Source organism: Clupea harengus, chromosome 17, assembly GCF_900700415.2.
Source record: "Clupea harengus chromosome 17, Ch_v2.0.2, whole genome shotgun sequence".
In the NCBI taxonomy this organism is placed as follows: domain Eukaryota; kingdom Metazoa; phylum Chordata; class Actinopteri; order Clupeiformes; family Clupeidae; genus Clupea; species Clupea harengus.
The window spans coordinates 25,358,903-25,375,422 of record NC_045168.1 but is presented as its reverse complement, the minus strand read 5'-3'; the positions used below and the strand labels follow the sequence as shown (position 1 = coordinate 25,375,422).

Below are 16,520 nucleotides of genomic sequence, written 5' to 3'. Positions count from 1 at the left end.
GGCTGGTTACTTGTATGTTCCCTTAAGGTATTGACTTAAGTTTTGAATACGAAATATAAAAAATATGTGACACCAAATTTGGAATCAGAACTCTTTTCATATAGTTGGTAAGCGGAAGCTCGCCCCTGTTGAATATTCTCTTCATAATTCCCAACACTGGTTTCATAGTGATGTGTAGGGTAACCCTAAACCAAAGAGTGGACAGCTGATAATAGACAGACAACATAAATCTTTTTTTTATATCTCTGTTCAGAACAATGTATTGCACTGGATAGATTGCATAAGTCTCTAGCACATAGCCTACATTTTACTCTTGTTCAGTCTTATAAGATGATAGAAGCTCTGAAATCATAACAAACTAAAAATGTAGATTTTTGCTGACCACAGCTGACATAGGATAGTTGAAAATGAGGGGAAATACAGAGCACATGTTCAGGCCAGCGTACCTGCTCAGCTGTGGCCTTAAAGAGAAACACAGCCTGAGACATAAATAACAGCGCCATAGTTTCCAGCCTAGTGCCTTCTCTGTGTACCTGAGTGGATTAAGCGCTAGACTAAAACTACTTGATGCTCCTGTTAACTACAAGACAACCTCGAGATTATTCTAGAATGGCGTTATGGGAACTTCCTCAAAAGGCTGTGCACTGAAAACTGAAAACAATAGCATGCCATGAAGAGTGACATAGCAGTTGGTTTTCTGTTCCCTCATCATCCCGGTCACCAGTCACCATTGCCAAAAGGACAACTTGACCGTTCCTTCCTCTGTATGAAAACATGAAGCTCCATTTAACAACAAGTTCTGTAAAAACAGGGGGAATATGAGTCATGGGTTAACTGACAAAATGACATTTTCAGTGATTTTGAAGGCTGATATTTCCTTTGTGTGTCATCTGAATCTGGAATACCTGGGGTGGCCAAGTATAGAACTGACTATGGTTCAGCCACTTATTATAAATAGGGGGCAGTTAATCAGTTTACATTTTTTCCTAAGACACACACACACATAGTGACACAAAAGCATGTAAGAAAAGGGAAAAAGGAAGAAGAAAAAACACAGGAATACCTACTCCTTTGAAGCATTTTCCCACGACTTACATGAGGATATAAACTTTCTTAGCATCTTTAATAATTTCAGATTATTTGCATGTGGTATGTTGTAGATACTATGTAGTTAAAATATAAATGATAAAAGATCAATGTGAGTTACAGCATATGTACTATACTACCTTAATCATGTTATTTCGCTCTATTGGATATGTTAAGGTAGCACAAGCAGTAAAGGATTCTGATCAGAAAATGATCAAGGGATTGGCATGAATAAACTGTATAATGGAGCCTGTCCTCAAGCACAATGATGGTCCACAACTGGCATAATATGGCATGTTATTGCAAGTTACGACGGGCAAAAAAAGATTTCAGTTCCTTATTTCACAGTTGTACTGTTCCTCTTGCACAGTAACAGTTATACTTTTCTCATGTAGATTGTCAGTATATCCTAAAGTTTTTTGCCTCTGTTATCGATGAAGACTGTATCCTGGGATGTGATGCACTTGCAGCAGCTGGGGTGTCAATTGATCCAGCAAAGAGGGAAGCTTTCATCGGCACCAAGCAACTAACTGGGCCTCCCTGACAGCCAGAGCTGATTGTGGGAGGTACCCTGTGCTAAGCAGCAAGAACAGCTGACACAACGCTATCACTTACAACGCTATCACTAACACCATCTCCATTACCTGAATCTATGGCCACCTTAGACCAGCTCTTCAGGTGCAGCAGTGAGGGCCTTGAGAAGAGAGAGTGTGAACAGCTACATGCATGCATTAGACCAGCTCTTCAGGTGCAGCAGTGAGGGCCTTGAGAAGAGAGAGTGTGAACAGCTACATGCATGCATGAGCTCCAGCACCTTTCTGCAGCATGGGACAGTGAGTGCACCGGCACACCGCTGCTGGAACATGACCGTGATGAGTAAAACTCAGACTGATCGCTTTCGCTCATTTTGAAAATGTCGTCAGAGGGCAATACGGATCCGTATTGACCAGTGAGGACATAGACATGTATATATGTCTATGGGTGAGGAGGGAAATACGCGGCTGGCTTGACTACCCATTAGCCAATCAGAATGCTCATACTGTCGTTGCCATATAATAATAATTAGTAATGTCTATGGAAGTTCATTAACATGCATAATCAGTAATGTCTATGGAAGTTCATTAACATGCATAATCAGTAATGTCTATAGAAGTTTGAGAAGTTGCTTTTGCTATTTTTTTAGGTCTCGAAAAGAGGACATGTCCGGGTAGAATTGTATTTACAATTACTGTTGGGGGGACAACTTTATGGTAGGGGGGTCCCCCATCCCCCCCGGGATCTCCGCTTATGGGGGTTACAGAGGTAGTCATAGTGCATCCTGAAAGGGCTACCACATCATGGAGGGGGAGGAGACTGAATGTTTTCTCTTATTGTTAAAATTGTATTATTGAAAAAGGTCATAAAACTGTTACAGGTTATAGGAACAGAAAGTTTGATTACATTGTGAATTTTGTTAGTCTAGAAATTATGCTAAAGAGAAACCTTGGCTTGTTTTTATTGTTTTAAATCAATGAAGAGTAATTCATTGATTTTGCATCAAAACATGCCTTTTTATAGCTTACGCGTGGAGTACGGTGGAGTTTGGTGGAGTACCATTTTCTTTGTAGTTTTTGAGTAGTGCACGAGTCTGGTCAGTGTACCATGAGGTGAGTCATTTCTCTTTTTCAGTGGTGCAACGGTGTCAAGGGTTGAGGGAAGCACACTTGTCACACCATCAGTTAATAGGTCGATATGAGGTGTGGATGTGCTTGTGCCATCTTCAGTGCCTGGAGTAAGAGCTGAGGCAAGTGCAGCTGGTAGTTCTGAAGTGAATTAGGTGATGACCAAAAAGTATTTAGAGGTAGTGATTTCCCCTGCCAGGGCCCAAGAGGTAAACAAGCACAGGGATTTTCACTGCCAAGGCCCTAGAGGTAAACAAGCACAGTGATTTTCACTGCCAAGGCCCTAGAGGTAAACAAGCACAGTGATTTTCACCTGATTACAGAGCCCTTTGATCAGAGGGCCAAAAGCTTTTGGTCGTTGGCCCGCAGGGAACTGCAAGGAGTTTGCCCTCTTCTCGACAGAAGGGAATCCTTTTCTAAGAATTCTTCAGATTCTTCATTTCAGCAACCTTCATTTCACAAAATGAGTTCACTGAAAAGGCCAGTTTGTTTGGCTATATTTGAACCAATAATCTTTTGGAGTTTCAAAGTCTTTCAGCCCAAGGAAAGGCAGTTTAGCTGCTTTATGCAACAGAGTCATGGATGTTAGGTAGGCTATGCTAACTCAAGTAAAAAGGTGTCAACACTAATATTAGCAGTTTGATAAACATATCATGGACATTGATAGAGAGAGAAACGGTTCATTTTACTAAGCAAATGTCATGACAACTCAGTAGTATTAAGGAAGTCCCATAGTGATCTGTCAATAAATAGCTTTTCCAATTAAAGGGACATTAATATGAAAATAATGAGTCAGTCAAAAACTCTTAGTGTTAGCAGTATCAACTATCTAAAATCAGCATTATTATGGACTATTATTATATTTCATATACACTAATCATTTAATTCTGTTGATATCCATTCATTCATATACATTGAATGAAATATCTTCATGAATATAATCTGGAAAAAAAATATTTTTAATATTTTGCCAGTTCATCCATCTCTCTTGTTTGCTCACTTGTGTAATGCTTGTTAAGCAGTTTCCTTCATTTTCCTGAAAGTCAAATCATAGTGACCCTGTTGTTGGGTCAGGTCACTGTGGGTGATGTGGGTGGGGACATGGGGATTTCTGAGGTCTATAAATATGGATAGTTTGTATGTTTGACTTTAAACTTCTTCTGACTGAACCCAGAATCTCAGTATCTTCAGGTAAGAGATGCACACAGTGCACTGTGCTTGTTTTGGTTTGTGGCTATAATGATTTGAACAATGTTTGTGTTTTTAGAATGATTATGCACATCTGCACATAGTGGAGGAAGGTTTAGATCTTTAGGTTAAGGTAGTCCAAAACATCTGCACATAATAGAGTTAGGTTTAGATAGTCCAAAACACGTTGTCCTTGATCAGATGCAGGGCATTGTTTGGTTATTTGCTAATCAGTCCATCGAGTACTTTGGTTTGTACAGGCCCTTATACACCCCTATAAATGCTCTTTTACTGTATTATCAATACCTGCTGTAGATGTCGTAGGTATGTAGGCAGAGAGAGTTTCATCTCAAGATTCTCATCTCAAACTGTAAATGAATTTGCTCACTGCAAGCAAATTGTATCTCGTCATCACACTTTTGTCATGGCCAAATATCATCTTACTTGGTGTTGACTCTATCCTAGATCCTATCCTGCACAACTGCTCCCGTGTCCACCATGTCATATTTATATTCCGACCCTCCTGAATTCCTCCCGATTCCTGAACCCAGCAAGCCCTACCAAGGGAGAAAGAATTGCCCCTGGGGGACCACAGATGATGTTGCCCTGGATGATCTGCCTGAATTTGAACCTTTTGAAGGGGCTCTTCTTCCTCGTGGAACACCACTGGATAAGGACGGTATGCCATACTTTATAGAGCATGTATATGTTTCTGTGTGGAAAAAAAAGTTCTCTGAGAAAAGGAATAAAATATATGGTAGCACTTTACAGCACTAAGTGGCTAGTATCATGGCAACAACTAATCGGTACAAAGTAAGTAGTAATATTTAAAACCATGGAAACAACTCATAATAGCCCACAAATTGCTTTCAGGAGCAGGAAGTTAATGTGGTCTGAAACTAGCAAACTAACTACCTAAAAGGTAGATCAAAAGCCTTTGAAAAGACCACAAACAGCCCAGATGATAAAAGCTTTCTAACATGGTAACTGTTGTCTTTTGGCTATATATTTGGCAATGTCATGCTGATGTCATGCAGAGAGGTACATAGTGTATATCCTGGAGGGCAAATGGGCATGACGCGTGTTCATCTGCCCTTCACATGACACTTATTCATCTGCCATCCAAATGAATTTGAAGGACAAACAGTAATAGCAATTGTTATGGTAACAAGACTAATAAAATGCTAATATCTTGCAGGGGATATATAAATATTTAACAACTGCACATTTACTTCATTGCTTAATGTCAAGGAATATGTCAGTAATTGCAGCAATATTATGCAGTCCATGAAAGAGTAAGAATAGGGTCATTTTTAAATGTAGCCTACAAAACAGTTCAGTCAAAGAGTGTCAATGTTGTATTGAAATTCAGGATTTTCCTTGTCATTATCCAGAAACAAATTAACTACGTTTGAGGATATAACATGGTATCAGGGTTGTAAAATACTGAATTTCTTGTTTAAATTTAATTTCACTAATGTCTATATGAAGTTTGAAGAGACAGTGCCTTCAAATCAAATGGAATTACAGCTGTGAAATGCAAACCTTTTTCCATGTTATTTCTCTGTTATTGTATCGAACATTGGATTTACGACCTCAATACGCGTTCAATTTAAGAACCAGTGCCCTGGTATTTGAAATGAGTTTGCATTTCGTCATATTTGATAGAATAAGGAATTGCCTGTTTCAATTGGTCTATGGGATGCTTTTAAAGAGAATATCTTATCCATTGATCATTTCTTGGCAGTAGCGATGTGTGATAAATTCAACAGGGGATGCCCACCTTCTCACTTTCTCCAATAATGTACCAGCATATGGTAATACGGTGCTAAACATAGGCTACGACAATACATGTGTATGTCTAATCACTTCACAACACGATTATTAGATGTTCAATATAATACTGTCAGTTTCATTGTCCAAATCAATTAATAACTTACTATAAAACATAATAAACAGTACTGCCATATCAATTATTCATTAATTTAATGAGAGTTTGGTGTGTAAGTCTGTTCTATTCTTCATCTCCAGATAAATTGGTAGTGAAGAGTGTGGAATTGCACAAGGACAAGAACAAAGCAGCACATCGGACCAACTCCTTTAAACATGAGAGCCTCATCATACGGCGGGGTCAGGAGTTCACCCTGACTGTCACCTTTGACCGTGCGTACACTCCAACAGATAAGGTCATCTTGGAGTTTACAATTGGTAAGTTTTGTTGTTTTGCAGCATCTTGTGAAAATCAGCACAAAGGGAGATTTCTGACAGTGCTTGACTGCTTAGCATACAGTTATTAAACACATTTTGACTAAAGACTATTTTAAAAATGTAAAAAATAATTCAACGTATATTTTATATTTAAATTCATGTTTTTTTCATTTGTCTGATGAACCGAAAAGGACGACTTTAGGTTGGGATCTTGAGTAGGCTACACTGGAATAGAGTTCACTTTAGGTTGGGATGTTGAGTAGGCTACACTGGAATAAAGTTCACAGGGTTGGGATCTTGAGTAGGCTACACTGGAATAGAGTTCACTTTAGGTTGGGATGTTGAGTAGGCTACACTGGAATAGAGATTCACAGGGTTAGGATGTTGAGTAGGCTACACTGGAATAGAGTTCACAGGGTTGGGATCTTGAGTAGGCTACACTGGAATAGAGTTTCACAGGGTTGGGATCTTGAGTAAGCTACACTGGAATAGAGTTCACTTTAGGTTGGGATGTTGAGTAGGCTACACTGGAATAGAGATTCACAGGGTTAGGATGTTGAGTAGGCTACACTGGAATAGAGTTCACAGGGTTGGGATCTTGAGTAGGCTACACTGGAATAGAGTTTCACAGGGTTGGGATGTTGAGTAGGCTACACTGAAATAGAGATTCACAGGGTTGGGATCTTGAGTAGGCTACACTGGAATAGAGTTCACAGGGTCAGACAGCAGGGCCTGTTTCATGAACATTTGTATGATGAACTAGGATAGTTCTGTTTAGATAGAATGATGTCTAGGCCCAATATGATTGGCACATGCTAATGCAGTCATACATATGAAGACATCCTCCTTAGAGCTCCCTAAATCTAGTTAGAAACATGACCAGAAAACAATGATAAGTAGGCCTACTTCCACTTTCAAGTTGTTGAATCTGCTGTAGGGGCAGTACATCATGTTATTAAGGTTAGAGATGCATGCATGGATAGTTTGCTATTCGGCATCTTCATGGGTCTCTAAAGACAGGTATGATTGAGAAGAGAGGGAGAAACAGAAAAATACTAGATGAATTATGCACGATTTCACCCTCTCCGGCTAACCCTCATTAACCCTCATAAAAATTAAAATAGCTTGGTAGAATTGTGGGTAGACATTTGTGATTCAGCTGCTGTATCAAATATCTAATGCTCATTTTAGGCTGTCCTTTACTTTTAGTTACCGTCACAGATTTTTACGATCACTACATTAAGAAATCATTAATTGCATGCAAATTAATTGTAATGCCTAGCCTTATCAATCCACAGGTGATAACTTCCTCTCTGACAAGGAGACTTACATCGCGCTGGATCTAGGAGCCAGTACTGGGAATAAGTGGGAAACCAAGAACACTGTGAAGGGTAACGCAGTAACTGTGGACATAAAACCTTTAGCAGACTGCATTGTGGGAAAGTATGTGATGAATGTGATCGTGGTGACGCCTTTGGGAAAATTTCGGACAAAGAGAAACCGCAACACAGACTTTTACATCCTGTTCAATGCATGGTGCCCGGGTAAGATTCAATGACAGCATGTCAATATTAAGCTATAATGTATCATTACATTACATTACACAGTTTTAAGTACAGCTAAAATATTCATCACAATTTAATGACACACCAGATCATAAAAGAAATGAAAAAAGCAATGAGCACTTCAATACTCTTAGTATTCCGCTATGCTATATTCATACACTGTTTGTCTTTTGTTATAGAGGATGGCGTCTTCTTAAATAACGAGAGTCAGAGGAGAGAGTACGTTCTCAATGAACAGGGAGTAATCTACAATGGAGAAACTGACAATGTGTCCCAGAGGCCATGGAACTATGGACAGGTGAAAATCAGAGCACCATGACACAATGTTATTATCATTTGTTTTGATGTTCAGTATCAGTATTCAGTTCGGTACCACTTTTAAGGGTCAATGGAGCTGAATCAAATTGATTTTAATTTACTGCGGATGACTGGAGCTTAACTGTAATGGAATTGGGTGAAGAATTAAAATGCATTTCACCACAATTTTCACTTTCATTTATATTTAAGAAATGGATTGTAGGTTTTGTATTGATCATGTCCTACACAATCTTTGAATGTAGTCTGCATCTCTAAAGCAAGTGATTCTCCTGAGCAGCACAAACGTGGTGTTCTGGAGGCCTGTTTCTTTGTCCTGAACTCAACTAACATGCCGCTGGATAACAGAAGATATGCTGCTAATGTAGCCCGGAGGGGATCTGCAATTGTAAGTATGACCTGTATGTGCTTTCAGAGTTGGCTGTTTACGTAATATTTCTAGATTTAGGCTGTATTTTGTATGAAAAAAAAGATCTAAAAAAGTCCTTCAACAATGAACCCTGACCTTAATAGATAGATAGATAACCACCCTTTATAAATACTCCTAACTCCTAAATCACCTTTGACTCATTATTCATTATTACACAATAGTCTTTCATTGTGATCAATATAGAATCACTCTTTCAGTGCAAAACCTTTGTAGGGCTGTGGAATACCCTTTGTGTGGTAGAGTCAGCTACGCAAAACCACTTAGAACACCGTATAGACCTATCAGGCTTATGGTTGTATGGCACAAAACTGAAGACATGGTTTTCAATTGACATTGTTGCTTGTCATTAATACAGAAAGACTATGCAATTACAGTAATCACATAGGGAGAAGCTGTCAGATGTGAAGTTAGACATTCAGGGTTAGAAGGTGGGTGAAGGCAATTCTGCCAGGCAAAAATGATGAAACTATACAGTTCTTATACCTTTCTTACCAATTACATGAAATGGGACATAGAAAAAGCATACATTCACTTTGGGTTACCAGTGGTGAGGTCAGGCAAGGTATTTTTATTGAACTTACTGTATCATCACTGCCTGATGAGGAAACCACCTGGGATTGTTCCTTTCTGTACATCCTTTTTTATGTTTTATTCCTTTTGCCACTAAAGCTGACAGACACAAATACAATAGGGCCATCGTTTCACAGCACAATGAACATTTAAGTGCACTCTTCCTCTTCTACATACTGAATGTTGTTGCTGTTTCTGTCATATGATATGAAAGGGTACATAATAATGTAAATGATCAATTATTTGAATTAGTCACCATTCAATTATGATTGTTTGTTAACATGTTTTAAATCTGATGACATAATATACTTGCACAGATCAACTCTCAGGATGATAACGGGGTGTTGGTGGGTAACTGGAGTAATGACTATGGCATGGGCACAGCACCCACCTCCTGGACTGGCAGCGCAGAGATCCTTCTGCAGTACCACCAAAAGAGCGGCGTTCCTGTGTCTTTTGCACAGTGTTGGGTGTTCGCTGGCGTGTTGAATACCTGTGAGTTTGAGAACTGACTCCATCTCTTGTTTCTGTTGTGGAAACTTTACACAATTTATAAAACGAAATTCAACACGGACAACCAAAAAAACAAAACACACATCCAGGAACCGGCATGCATTTTCTAGATTACTATAGTATTTCAGGATTACATAATTCATTCCTCATGTACTGACAGCGACCCAGTTTTTGGGGATTTAAAAAGAACTAAGAGAAACAGGTTCTCTAAATGAATGAATAAAAATGCAGAACACCTAGCTTTAATATAGGAATGTATGTGGGAGCCCCCTTGGATAATATTTTCGCCCCCTCAGGTTTAATTGTAATCTTAGCCTACTATGGAATTAGCCTACATATTACATGCATGCCTGTGTGGCACCATGGTCAGAACACTGCCTGCTTACACAAATGTCAGTCAACCAGCCTGTAGCATAAACATTCAGGGAGTGGATTTGATATATCGTTGAACTTAAAGTACATGTTCAGTGCCTATGCCCAGTTGGAAAACGTTGCTTAGTTATTTAGATAATCCTAAATAACTTAGTTATTTAGATAATCCTTAGATAATCCCCTATTTAATTAGATGAAACACATCTAATTAAATAATTATTTGCAGACTTATTTAGGCCTATTTATTTAATCATCATGTATTTACTCTCCCTCTTCCTTTGAAGGGAGGCTATATGGTTAAGGGAAAGGGACACAAGCACCCCTCTCCTTCCTACTTGCCACACAGGCCATTCACTGAGTAGTTTTGTGTTTCAGGGTAGAAACCCCATAACTATATAAGAAAAGCTTTTACAGTACAATAATGCCAAATATTTTATATTAGATGAAGTACATCAGCCAAATATTTTATATTAGATGAAGTACATCAGCTAGCTTTTAGCAGTATCAACTGTATTGTTGCAGGTGTCTGCAGGGCAAGTCGTTGAGGTGTCTGGAACTTAGCTCTCTGGTTTTAAACAAAAAAGCTAAAGATGCTTAAATCCATGGGAATAGAACTTGGGCATGGGAGCAAGGACGCTTAAATCCATGGGTCCTGGAGTCTGTCAGTAATATACCTCCTCGAGTAATAAGGAGTGAGGTTATATTTGGCAAAGGCTACATATAATTTCAAAAGGTCAAAATATCTCAGCAGCAGTACACTCTGGGTTCTCTTCAGATCGTATAAATCTTTCGCCTTTTACTAAAGATTTCCGTGGAGAGGACCATTATGAGTTTTAACTAATTTTTTGATGCCCTGCTCACGCGGGGCTTAACAAAAAAACAAACAAAAAAAAAAAATCTCAGCAGCTCTTTTCTATGTGCTACTTCTCCTCCTCAGTTTTTCGGTGTCTGGGGATCCCATCCAGGGTGATCACCAACTTCAACTCTGCCCATGACAACGATGGAAATTTAAAGACTGATATCTATGTGAAGAAAAATGGGAAGATGGACAGGCGCCGTACTCGAGACTCAGTGTGGTGAGAACATTACATAGAATCGAAATCATTAGACTCACGCACTATTTCTTTCCTCGTCCTTCTGCACCATTCCACATGAACAAGGAAGAGGGAAACCCCACTCCATATTCCAAAAGATGGTCCTCTCAAGCCCTGAAATCCTGATTTTACATATGCTATGCTTCTAAGCCAGCATGTCCTTCAATGCTATTTATCTACTGTGTACACAGAGTTCATTTTAGAACTGTATCTGTATCTAAAGGAATTACCACTGCTGGAATGAGGTCTGGACCACAAGGAAGGACTTGCCTGAAAGTTGGAATGCTGCGGGCTGGCAGGTGGTGGATGCCACACCTCAAGAAACCAGTGACGGTGTGTATTCATTTTTTGGACAATTCACCAGTATTTTAGAATACCGTTATCAGAAATGTACACTCTAAATACTGACTAAGGCAAGTAATACATTTAATATATAATGAAAATATTATTTTTCTTTTACTCTCCTTCAGGACAATTTCGATGTGGCCCAACCTCTGTTAAAGCCATCAAAGAGGGAGAAGTGTGTTTGCCTTTTGATGGCCCGTTTGTCTATGCAGAGGTAAAAAATGTATTCTACTTTAGAATTGCTAATCCTTCCTTTCAGAGATCTCTCCTTTTATCTAAAACGCTTCTTTCCTCATCAGGTGAACAGTAATGTAGTATTCCACAGCACCAACAAGTTAGGACAGTCGGAGATAGAACGAGTGAACACGACCTATGTAGGGACGAAGATCTATACAAAAGCAGTAGGTTCAAATGGGGTTGAAGACATCACACTTACCTACAAAAATCAAGAGGGTGAGTTCAAACAATGTTATACCCCAGCGACAAAAAATATTGCAAATGTACAGGATACATATAGATGTAAAGACGATTTGTATTAGCCTATTTACTATTTATGTTAAATGCAGAAATCTAAATATAGGTTAGTATATGAAATATTGTATATATTATTAAATACAGCCAAGAGCACTCATCCAAGGGGAAACAGTGCAGTAGTAATACTTTTAGTAATACTTTATTGTCTAATTTTCATAAAAATGCACCCTGTGTTCATATTGTCCCTATGTTGAATTAGCTGTGAAATGTAAACACATAGATGAATGAGACCCAGTGTTCGTGTTGGGCTAGTGAAACACCTGCAAAAAAAAATGTTTTTAGTGGCCTGAAAGTGAATAGCAAAAGACAACAAGGTCCTCAAACAAAGTTTCATGCTACAGGCGGGGGGCAGGGAGGCACCAGAGCTCTCTTCCATGAATGGGATCTTATTATACCATCCAATAGAGGCATTAATATTGCTAAGGGAAAGGCCTTTTGTAGCCTCAATCAGAATCTGCTTGTCATGTAATGTCTCTGTCAGACCAGCATCATCTGTTGACCAATATAATAGCATATAATCATATAGGATGCGATTTGCATTAGTAAAAAAAGCATGGAGCGATTTACCCTTGACTTAAGTCTATGATTTGCATTCTATGAATGCAGTTATGCATGTTTGAAGGAGCAGTACAAATATATGTTATGTAAACACCATTGATGTGTATTTTACCCTTGCGCTTTAAAGATATGCACATTTGAGAGCTGTAAAAAGCCAAGCACCTCTACAAGGTTAAAGATCGTGTTGTCTTTTAAGTCTGCAGTAGGCATACTTTTAACACTATACCAATTAAACGCAGTCAACACCTAGCCAGTGCAAAAATACAGTATTATTCACAGGTAAGTGGAGAGAAAGTATGTACTACATCAAAAAGTAATGCCAGGGTTACATTATTCAACAGTTATGTCTGGTTGAAAAATGTATTCATTTCTGATCGGACAACAGTATTCCATACATGGGGATATCCTGGCACAACCCCACTCAGATTGTTCACCTTTAGTAGGCCCAATCACTCCACATTTGATATTCTTTAACCGTTGAATTGTACAATGTCAACATTCCGTTGATTCAAAGTGAGAGAGCAGAATGGCAGGCAGTGACTTTACAAGGTTACATTTGACAGTTTTCCAGAGAGGAAAGAGGGCAAATGGGGTCGGGGGAATGTACAAATGAACATGTATTGTGACGATAGATGAGTGTACAAATTAAAGTGCACAAATAGCTTTTCTGAATCAAGTTTGCTGCAAAATGACAGTATGTGTTGCTTGGCAACGCTTGACACTGAAAACCCTGGTTGGAACTATTTGGGGTGGAGAATGAATGAAACTAAATTGAAATAGATGAAAGAAACCAGCTGGAGTGCTTTCACGTCTGATGCAGAGCAGTTGCCATAACATACAGAGATGCAGTTTGTGAGTTTGTGTGTGTATGTTTGTCAGTATGCGTGTGTGTTTGTAAGTATGCTCTCAACTGTAGAAGGCCATCAGTATCCTGGGACACTGGTGAGCTTTGTTAAGGTTCTGTGGGTAAATGTACCTTGTTCAATGGACACAAGAAAAGCATCAGCTGAAATAAAGGCTTGAATTAATTCACAAGCAGGGAGGGTTAGGGTTAGGGAGGGGAGAGAATCAGAAACATAGCAGATGAATTCATACACGTATCAGGATAAGCATGCTAGCATACATGTGGCAAATGTACATGTTACATACAAACATAAGATGGTTTATACATGATACATGTACAACATGACACATACAAACATAAGATGGTTTATACATGATACATACAAAACTGATAGTAGATAAGATAGCTTAGTGGGTATACAGTATGCTCTTAAGGTTACTATTCCAAGTGTAAGTAAAGTAATGACACAGAAGGCTATGTTGATGGTGGCACTTATCTACATTACGGGTAAATAGGCTAGAACCGAGTATGTATCATGTATGTATGTATGTATCATGAGCGGGTTAGAATTAATGCATGACAGTATGGTGGGGATGGGTACATGTGGGCCGAGGGTTTCTTCAAGTAGATCAGGTGGAGAGACTACAGCAGCATCCCAAAGCAGAAACAGTTAGACTAGGAGGGGAAGAAAAGAGACAAAGTGAGCGGGCAGAGCTGGGCTGCCTTATATGTGTATAAGTACTTATACAGTATGGTTATGGTGATGAGGAACAATGTTTTAACAGCCATCAGCGGCATTAGTGGGCAAAGGTCACAATTAACAGGAGGTAATATGGCCACAGTGCACAACTGGCTGGGAACAGCCACAACACGTGTCGCATGCTGTACCCGGGATCCGTACAGGCCCTCCAACACAGAACAACATGCACTGTCTGTAGCCCAATTTGATTTGAGTTACGTTTAGTTATGTTGGCTGATGATGATTGACTGATGCCACAAGCAGTCGTGGGGCTCTCTGCTTTTATTTCTCTGACTGATTTAAAAGGAAAGAAAAAAAGCACAAATCAGGCACCGAACAAGCCAGGCACGGAACCACACCTCTGCTGTGGGACAGTAGCAAAAGATAGATTCCAGACAGACAGTAATCTTGCAACTGCTGACACCATCACCAAGTCTATCATGTTCATCCAACTCAAACAATTGAATGAAATGGGAACCACATATAGATCCCAATGTTTAGATGGGAACCACATATAGATCCCAATGTTTAGATGGGAGTTAAATAAAAGCTGCACATCTCTACCAAAAACGAATCCTATTCTGTACCTTCCAATAACACTTTTTTACCACAATACACAGGAAGTGCCTCTGATCTTGCAGCCATGGAACGGGCAGAAAGCTTAGGTTGTGTAGGATCCCGTTCTACCCTCAAGCCATCTAATGTGACGATTGAGATGGTGGTACCTACTGTGAAGCTGGAACAAAACTTCAACCTGATCCTTAAAGTTAAGAACACAAGCACGGAAAAGCAGACTGTTCAACTGACTACAACCTGCAGTGTCACCTACTACACCGGTGTCATAAGTGGCACCTTCAAGGAGGACGGACAGACTCTCTCTCTAGAGCCATCAAGCAGTGAGCAGGGCATTTGTTTCTTATTGAATGTGGTAGACACGTATGTTTATAAAAGTTGTAATGGCTATCTATCACTTGATGTGATGAGATGGGAGAAATGTATCTTTATAAAGTAAGCTCCCTTTCTAAGAATCCAGTAGCCAAACCTTTATATAATATTTTACAGCCAAATTATCATAGTGTAATATCTTTATATTTTAGTTCTGACAACTATTAGGCAGATTTAAGGATAACCATGAAGGCATTTTTGTCTCTTGTGCCACCAATCTTCTGCAGCTGAACAGGTGACCATCGAGATCCTGGCAAAGGAGTATATGGAGTTTATGGTGGACCAAGGCAGCATCAGCTTCACCTGTGTGGGCAAAATCCAAGAAAACAGCCAGGTTGCGACAGCAGCTAGATTGGTCAGGCTGGAAGTCCCATCTCTAAGTTTAAAGGTTTGCACATCTACCAATCTACTCATTCGGGTATTCAGCCACATCTTGTTTGCACAAATAGTTGTTTATGAAATATTCCTAACCCATGAGTATATGGTGTTTCATCCAAGCCGTGAACAGAAATGTACTGTTTCTATTCATGTGCATTTGAATGTAAAGAAGAAAGATTTATTAAAGTTAATGTATCTACCGTATAGATTGATGGTAAGGTAAGGGTGGGCCAGGAGATGTCTGTCACCTTGGAATTCACCAACACCTTCGACATGACGCTTAAAAGAGTGAAGATACGCTTGGAGGGCCCTGGTGATAAGGGACTTAAAACCCAATTTTACAGGTAAGCACCAAACTAAACACATTTAACATTTACACAAATACCATGCATTTTACCACTAGATTGCACATAAATGAAACTTTCAATTCAGGATTTTTTGACTTGGGTCCTATTTTCCAATCTTTTTAGGTCCAAAAAGTATCGAAATTGGTCCAGTATTGATTAGAATACTATAACTGGCAACCGCAAAACAATGTAATTCCATGGGGCAAGCATCTGTGTCGAAGTAAACCACTTGCTTTCGCCACTGGCTCATAATGTTATTATAAGTGTCTGACAACATGGAAAGGACCCCTACAGAGACTTGTTTCTGTTTACCAAACTGTAAGGAAATGAAAATGACATTTATTTCTCTCCCTCTCTCTCTGCAGGAAAATCAAGCCTGGTGCCTCTATAAAATGGACCGAGTCGTTTGTCCCTGATGAGCCTGGAGAAGGGAGAGTGGAAGGCTGTTTGACCTGCCGCCAGCTCTCACAGATCTGCGGCATGGTAAACTTCAACGCCAAGCCTTAAAACAGCCCTGCAAACAGCAATCAAAAGAAGATCCCTTGTATACGTTTAACTCATATTCTAATCAACCTGTGCCTTGCTAAATTTCTATGTCCAGCCTTAAAACAGCCCTGCAAACAGCAATCAAAAGAAGATCCCTTGTATATGTTTAACTCATATTCTAATCAACCTGTGCCTTGCTAAATTTCTATGTCCAGCCTTAAAACAGCCCTGCAAACAGCAATCAAAAGAAGATCCCTTGTATACGTTTAACTCATATTCTAATCAACCTGTGCCATGCTAAACTTCTATGCCCAGCCTTTAAACAGCCCTGAAAGCAGCAAT

At 39.4% G+C, this 16,520-nt stretch overlaps 1 protein-coding gene and 1 non-coding gene across 2 annotated transcripts; both read left to right on the top strand.

The window, feature by feature from the left end:
* Positions 1 to 4,433: 4,433 nt before the first annotated feature.
* On the top strand, positions 4,434 to 11,961 carry LOC116224360 (coagulation factor XIII A chain-like). Its single transcript, XM_031583721.1, has 10 exons — positions 4,434 to 4,614; positions 5,967 to 6,143; positions 7,442 to 7,687; positions 7,888 to 8,006; positions 8,304 to 8,411; positions 9,341 to 9,518; positions 10,846 to 10,984; positions 11,226 to 11,335; positions 11,473 to 11,561; positions 11,647 to 11,961. Exons 1-10 carry the CDS (start codon positions 4,434 to 4,436, stop codon positions 11,884 to 11,886), a joined length of 1,587 nt encoding a protein of 528 aa, XP_031439581.1. The 3' UTR covers positions 11,887 to 11,961.
* On the top strand, positions 10,664 to 10,777 carry LOC116224494. The gene has a single exon (XR_004165611.1). It is a non-coding gene; the product is annotated as a U5 spliceosomal RNA (small nuclear RNA).
* Positions 11,962 to 16,520: the final 4,559 nt, after the last annotated feature.

What these genes read in the sequence shown, in the direction of transcription:
- LOC116224360 (XM_031583721.1), top strand. Translation starts at nt 4,434, where the DNA reads ATGTCATATTTATATTCCGACCCTCCTGAATTCCTCCCGATTCCTGAA. An exon ending in AACACCACTGGATAAGGACG is followed by an intron (nt 4,615 to 5,966) that starts GTATGCCATACT and finishes CTTCATCTCCAG; the next exon opens with ATAAATTGGTAGTGAAGAGT. An exon ending in CGCTGGCGTGTTGAATACCT is followed by an intron (nt 9,519 to 10,845) that starts GTGAGTTTGAGA and finishes TCTCCTCCTCAG; the next exon opens with TTTTTCGGTGTCTGGGGATC.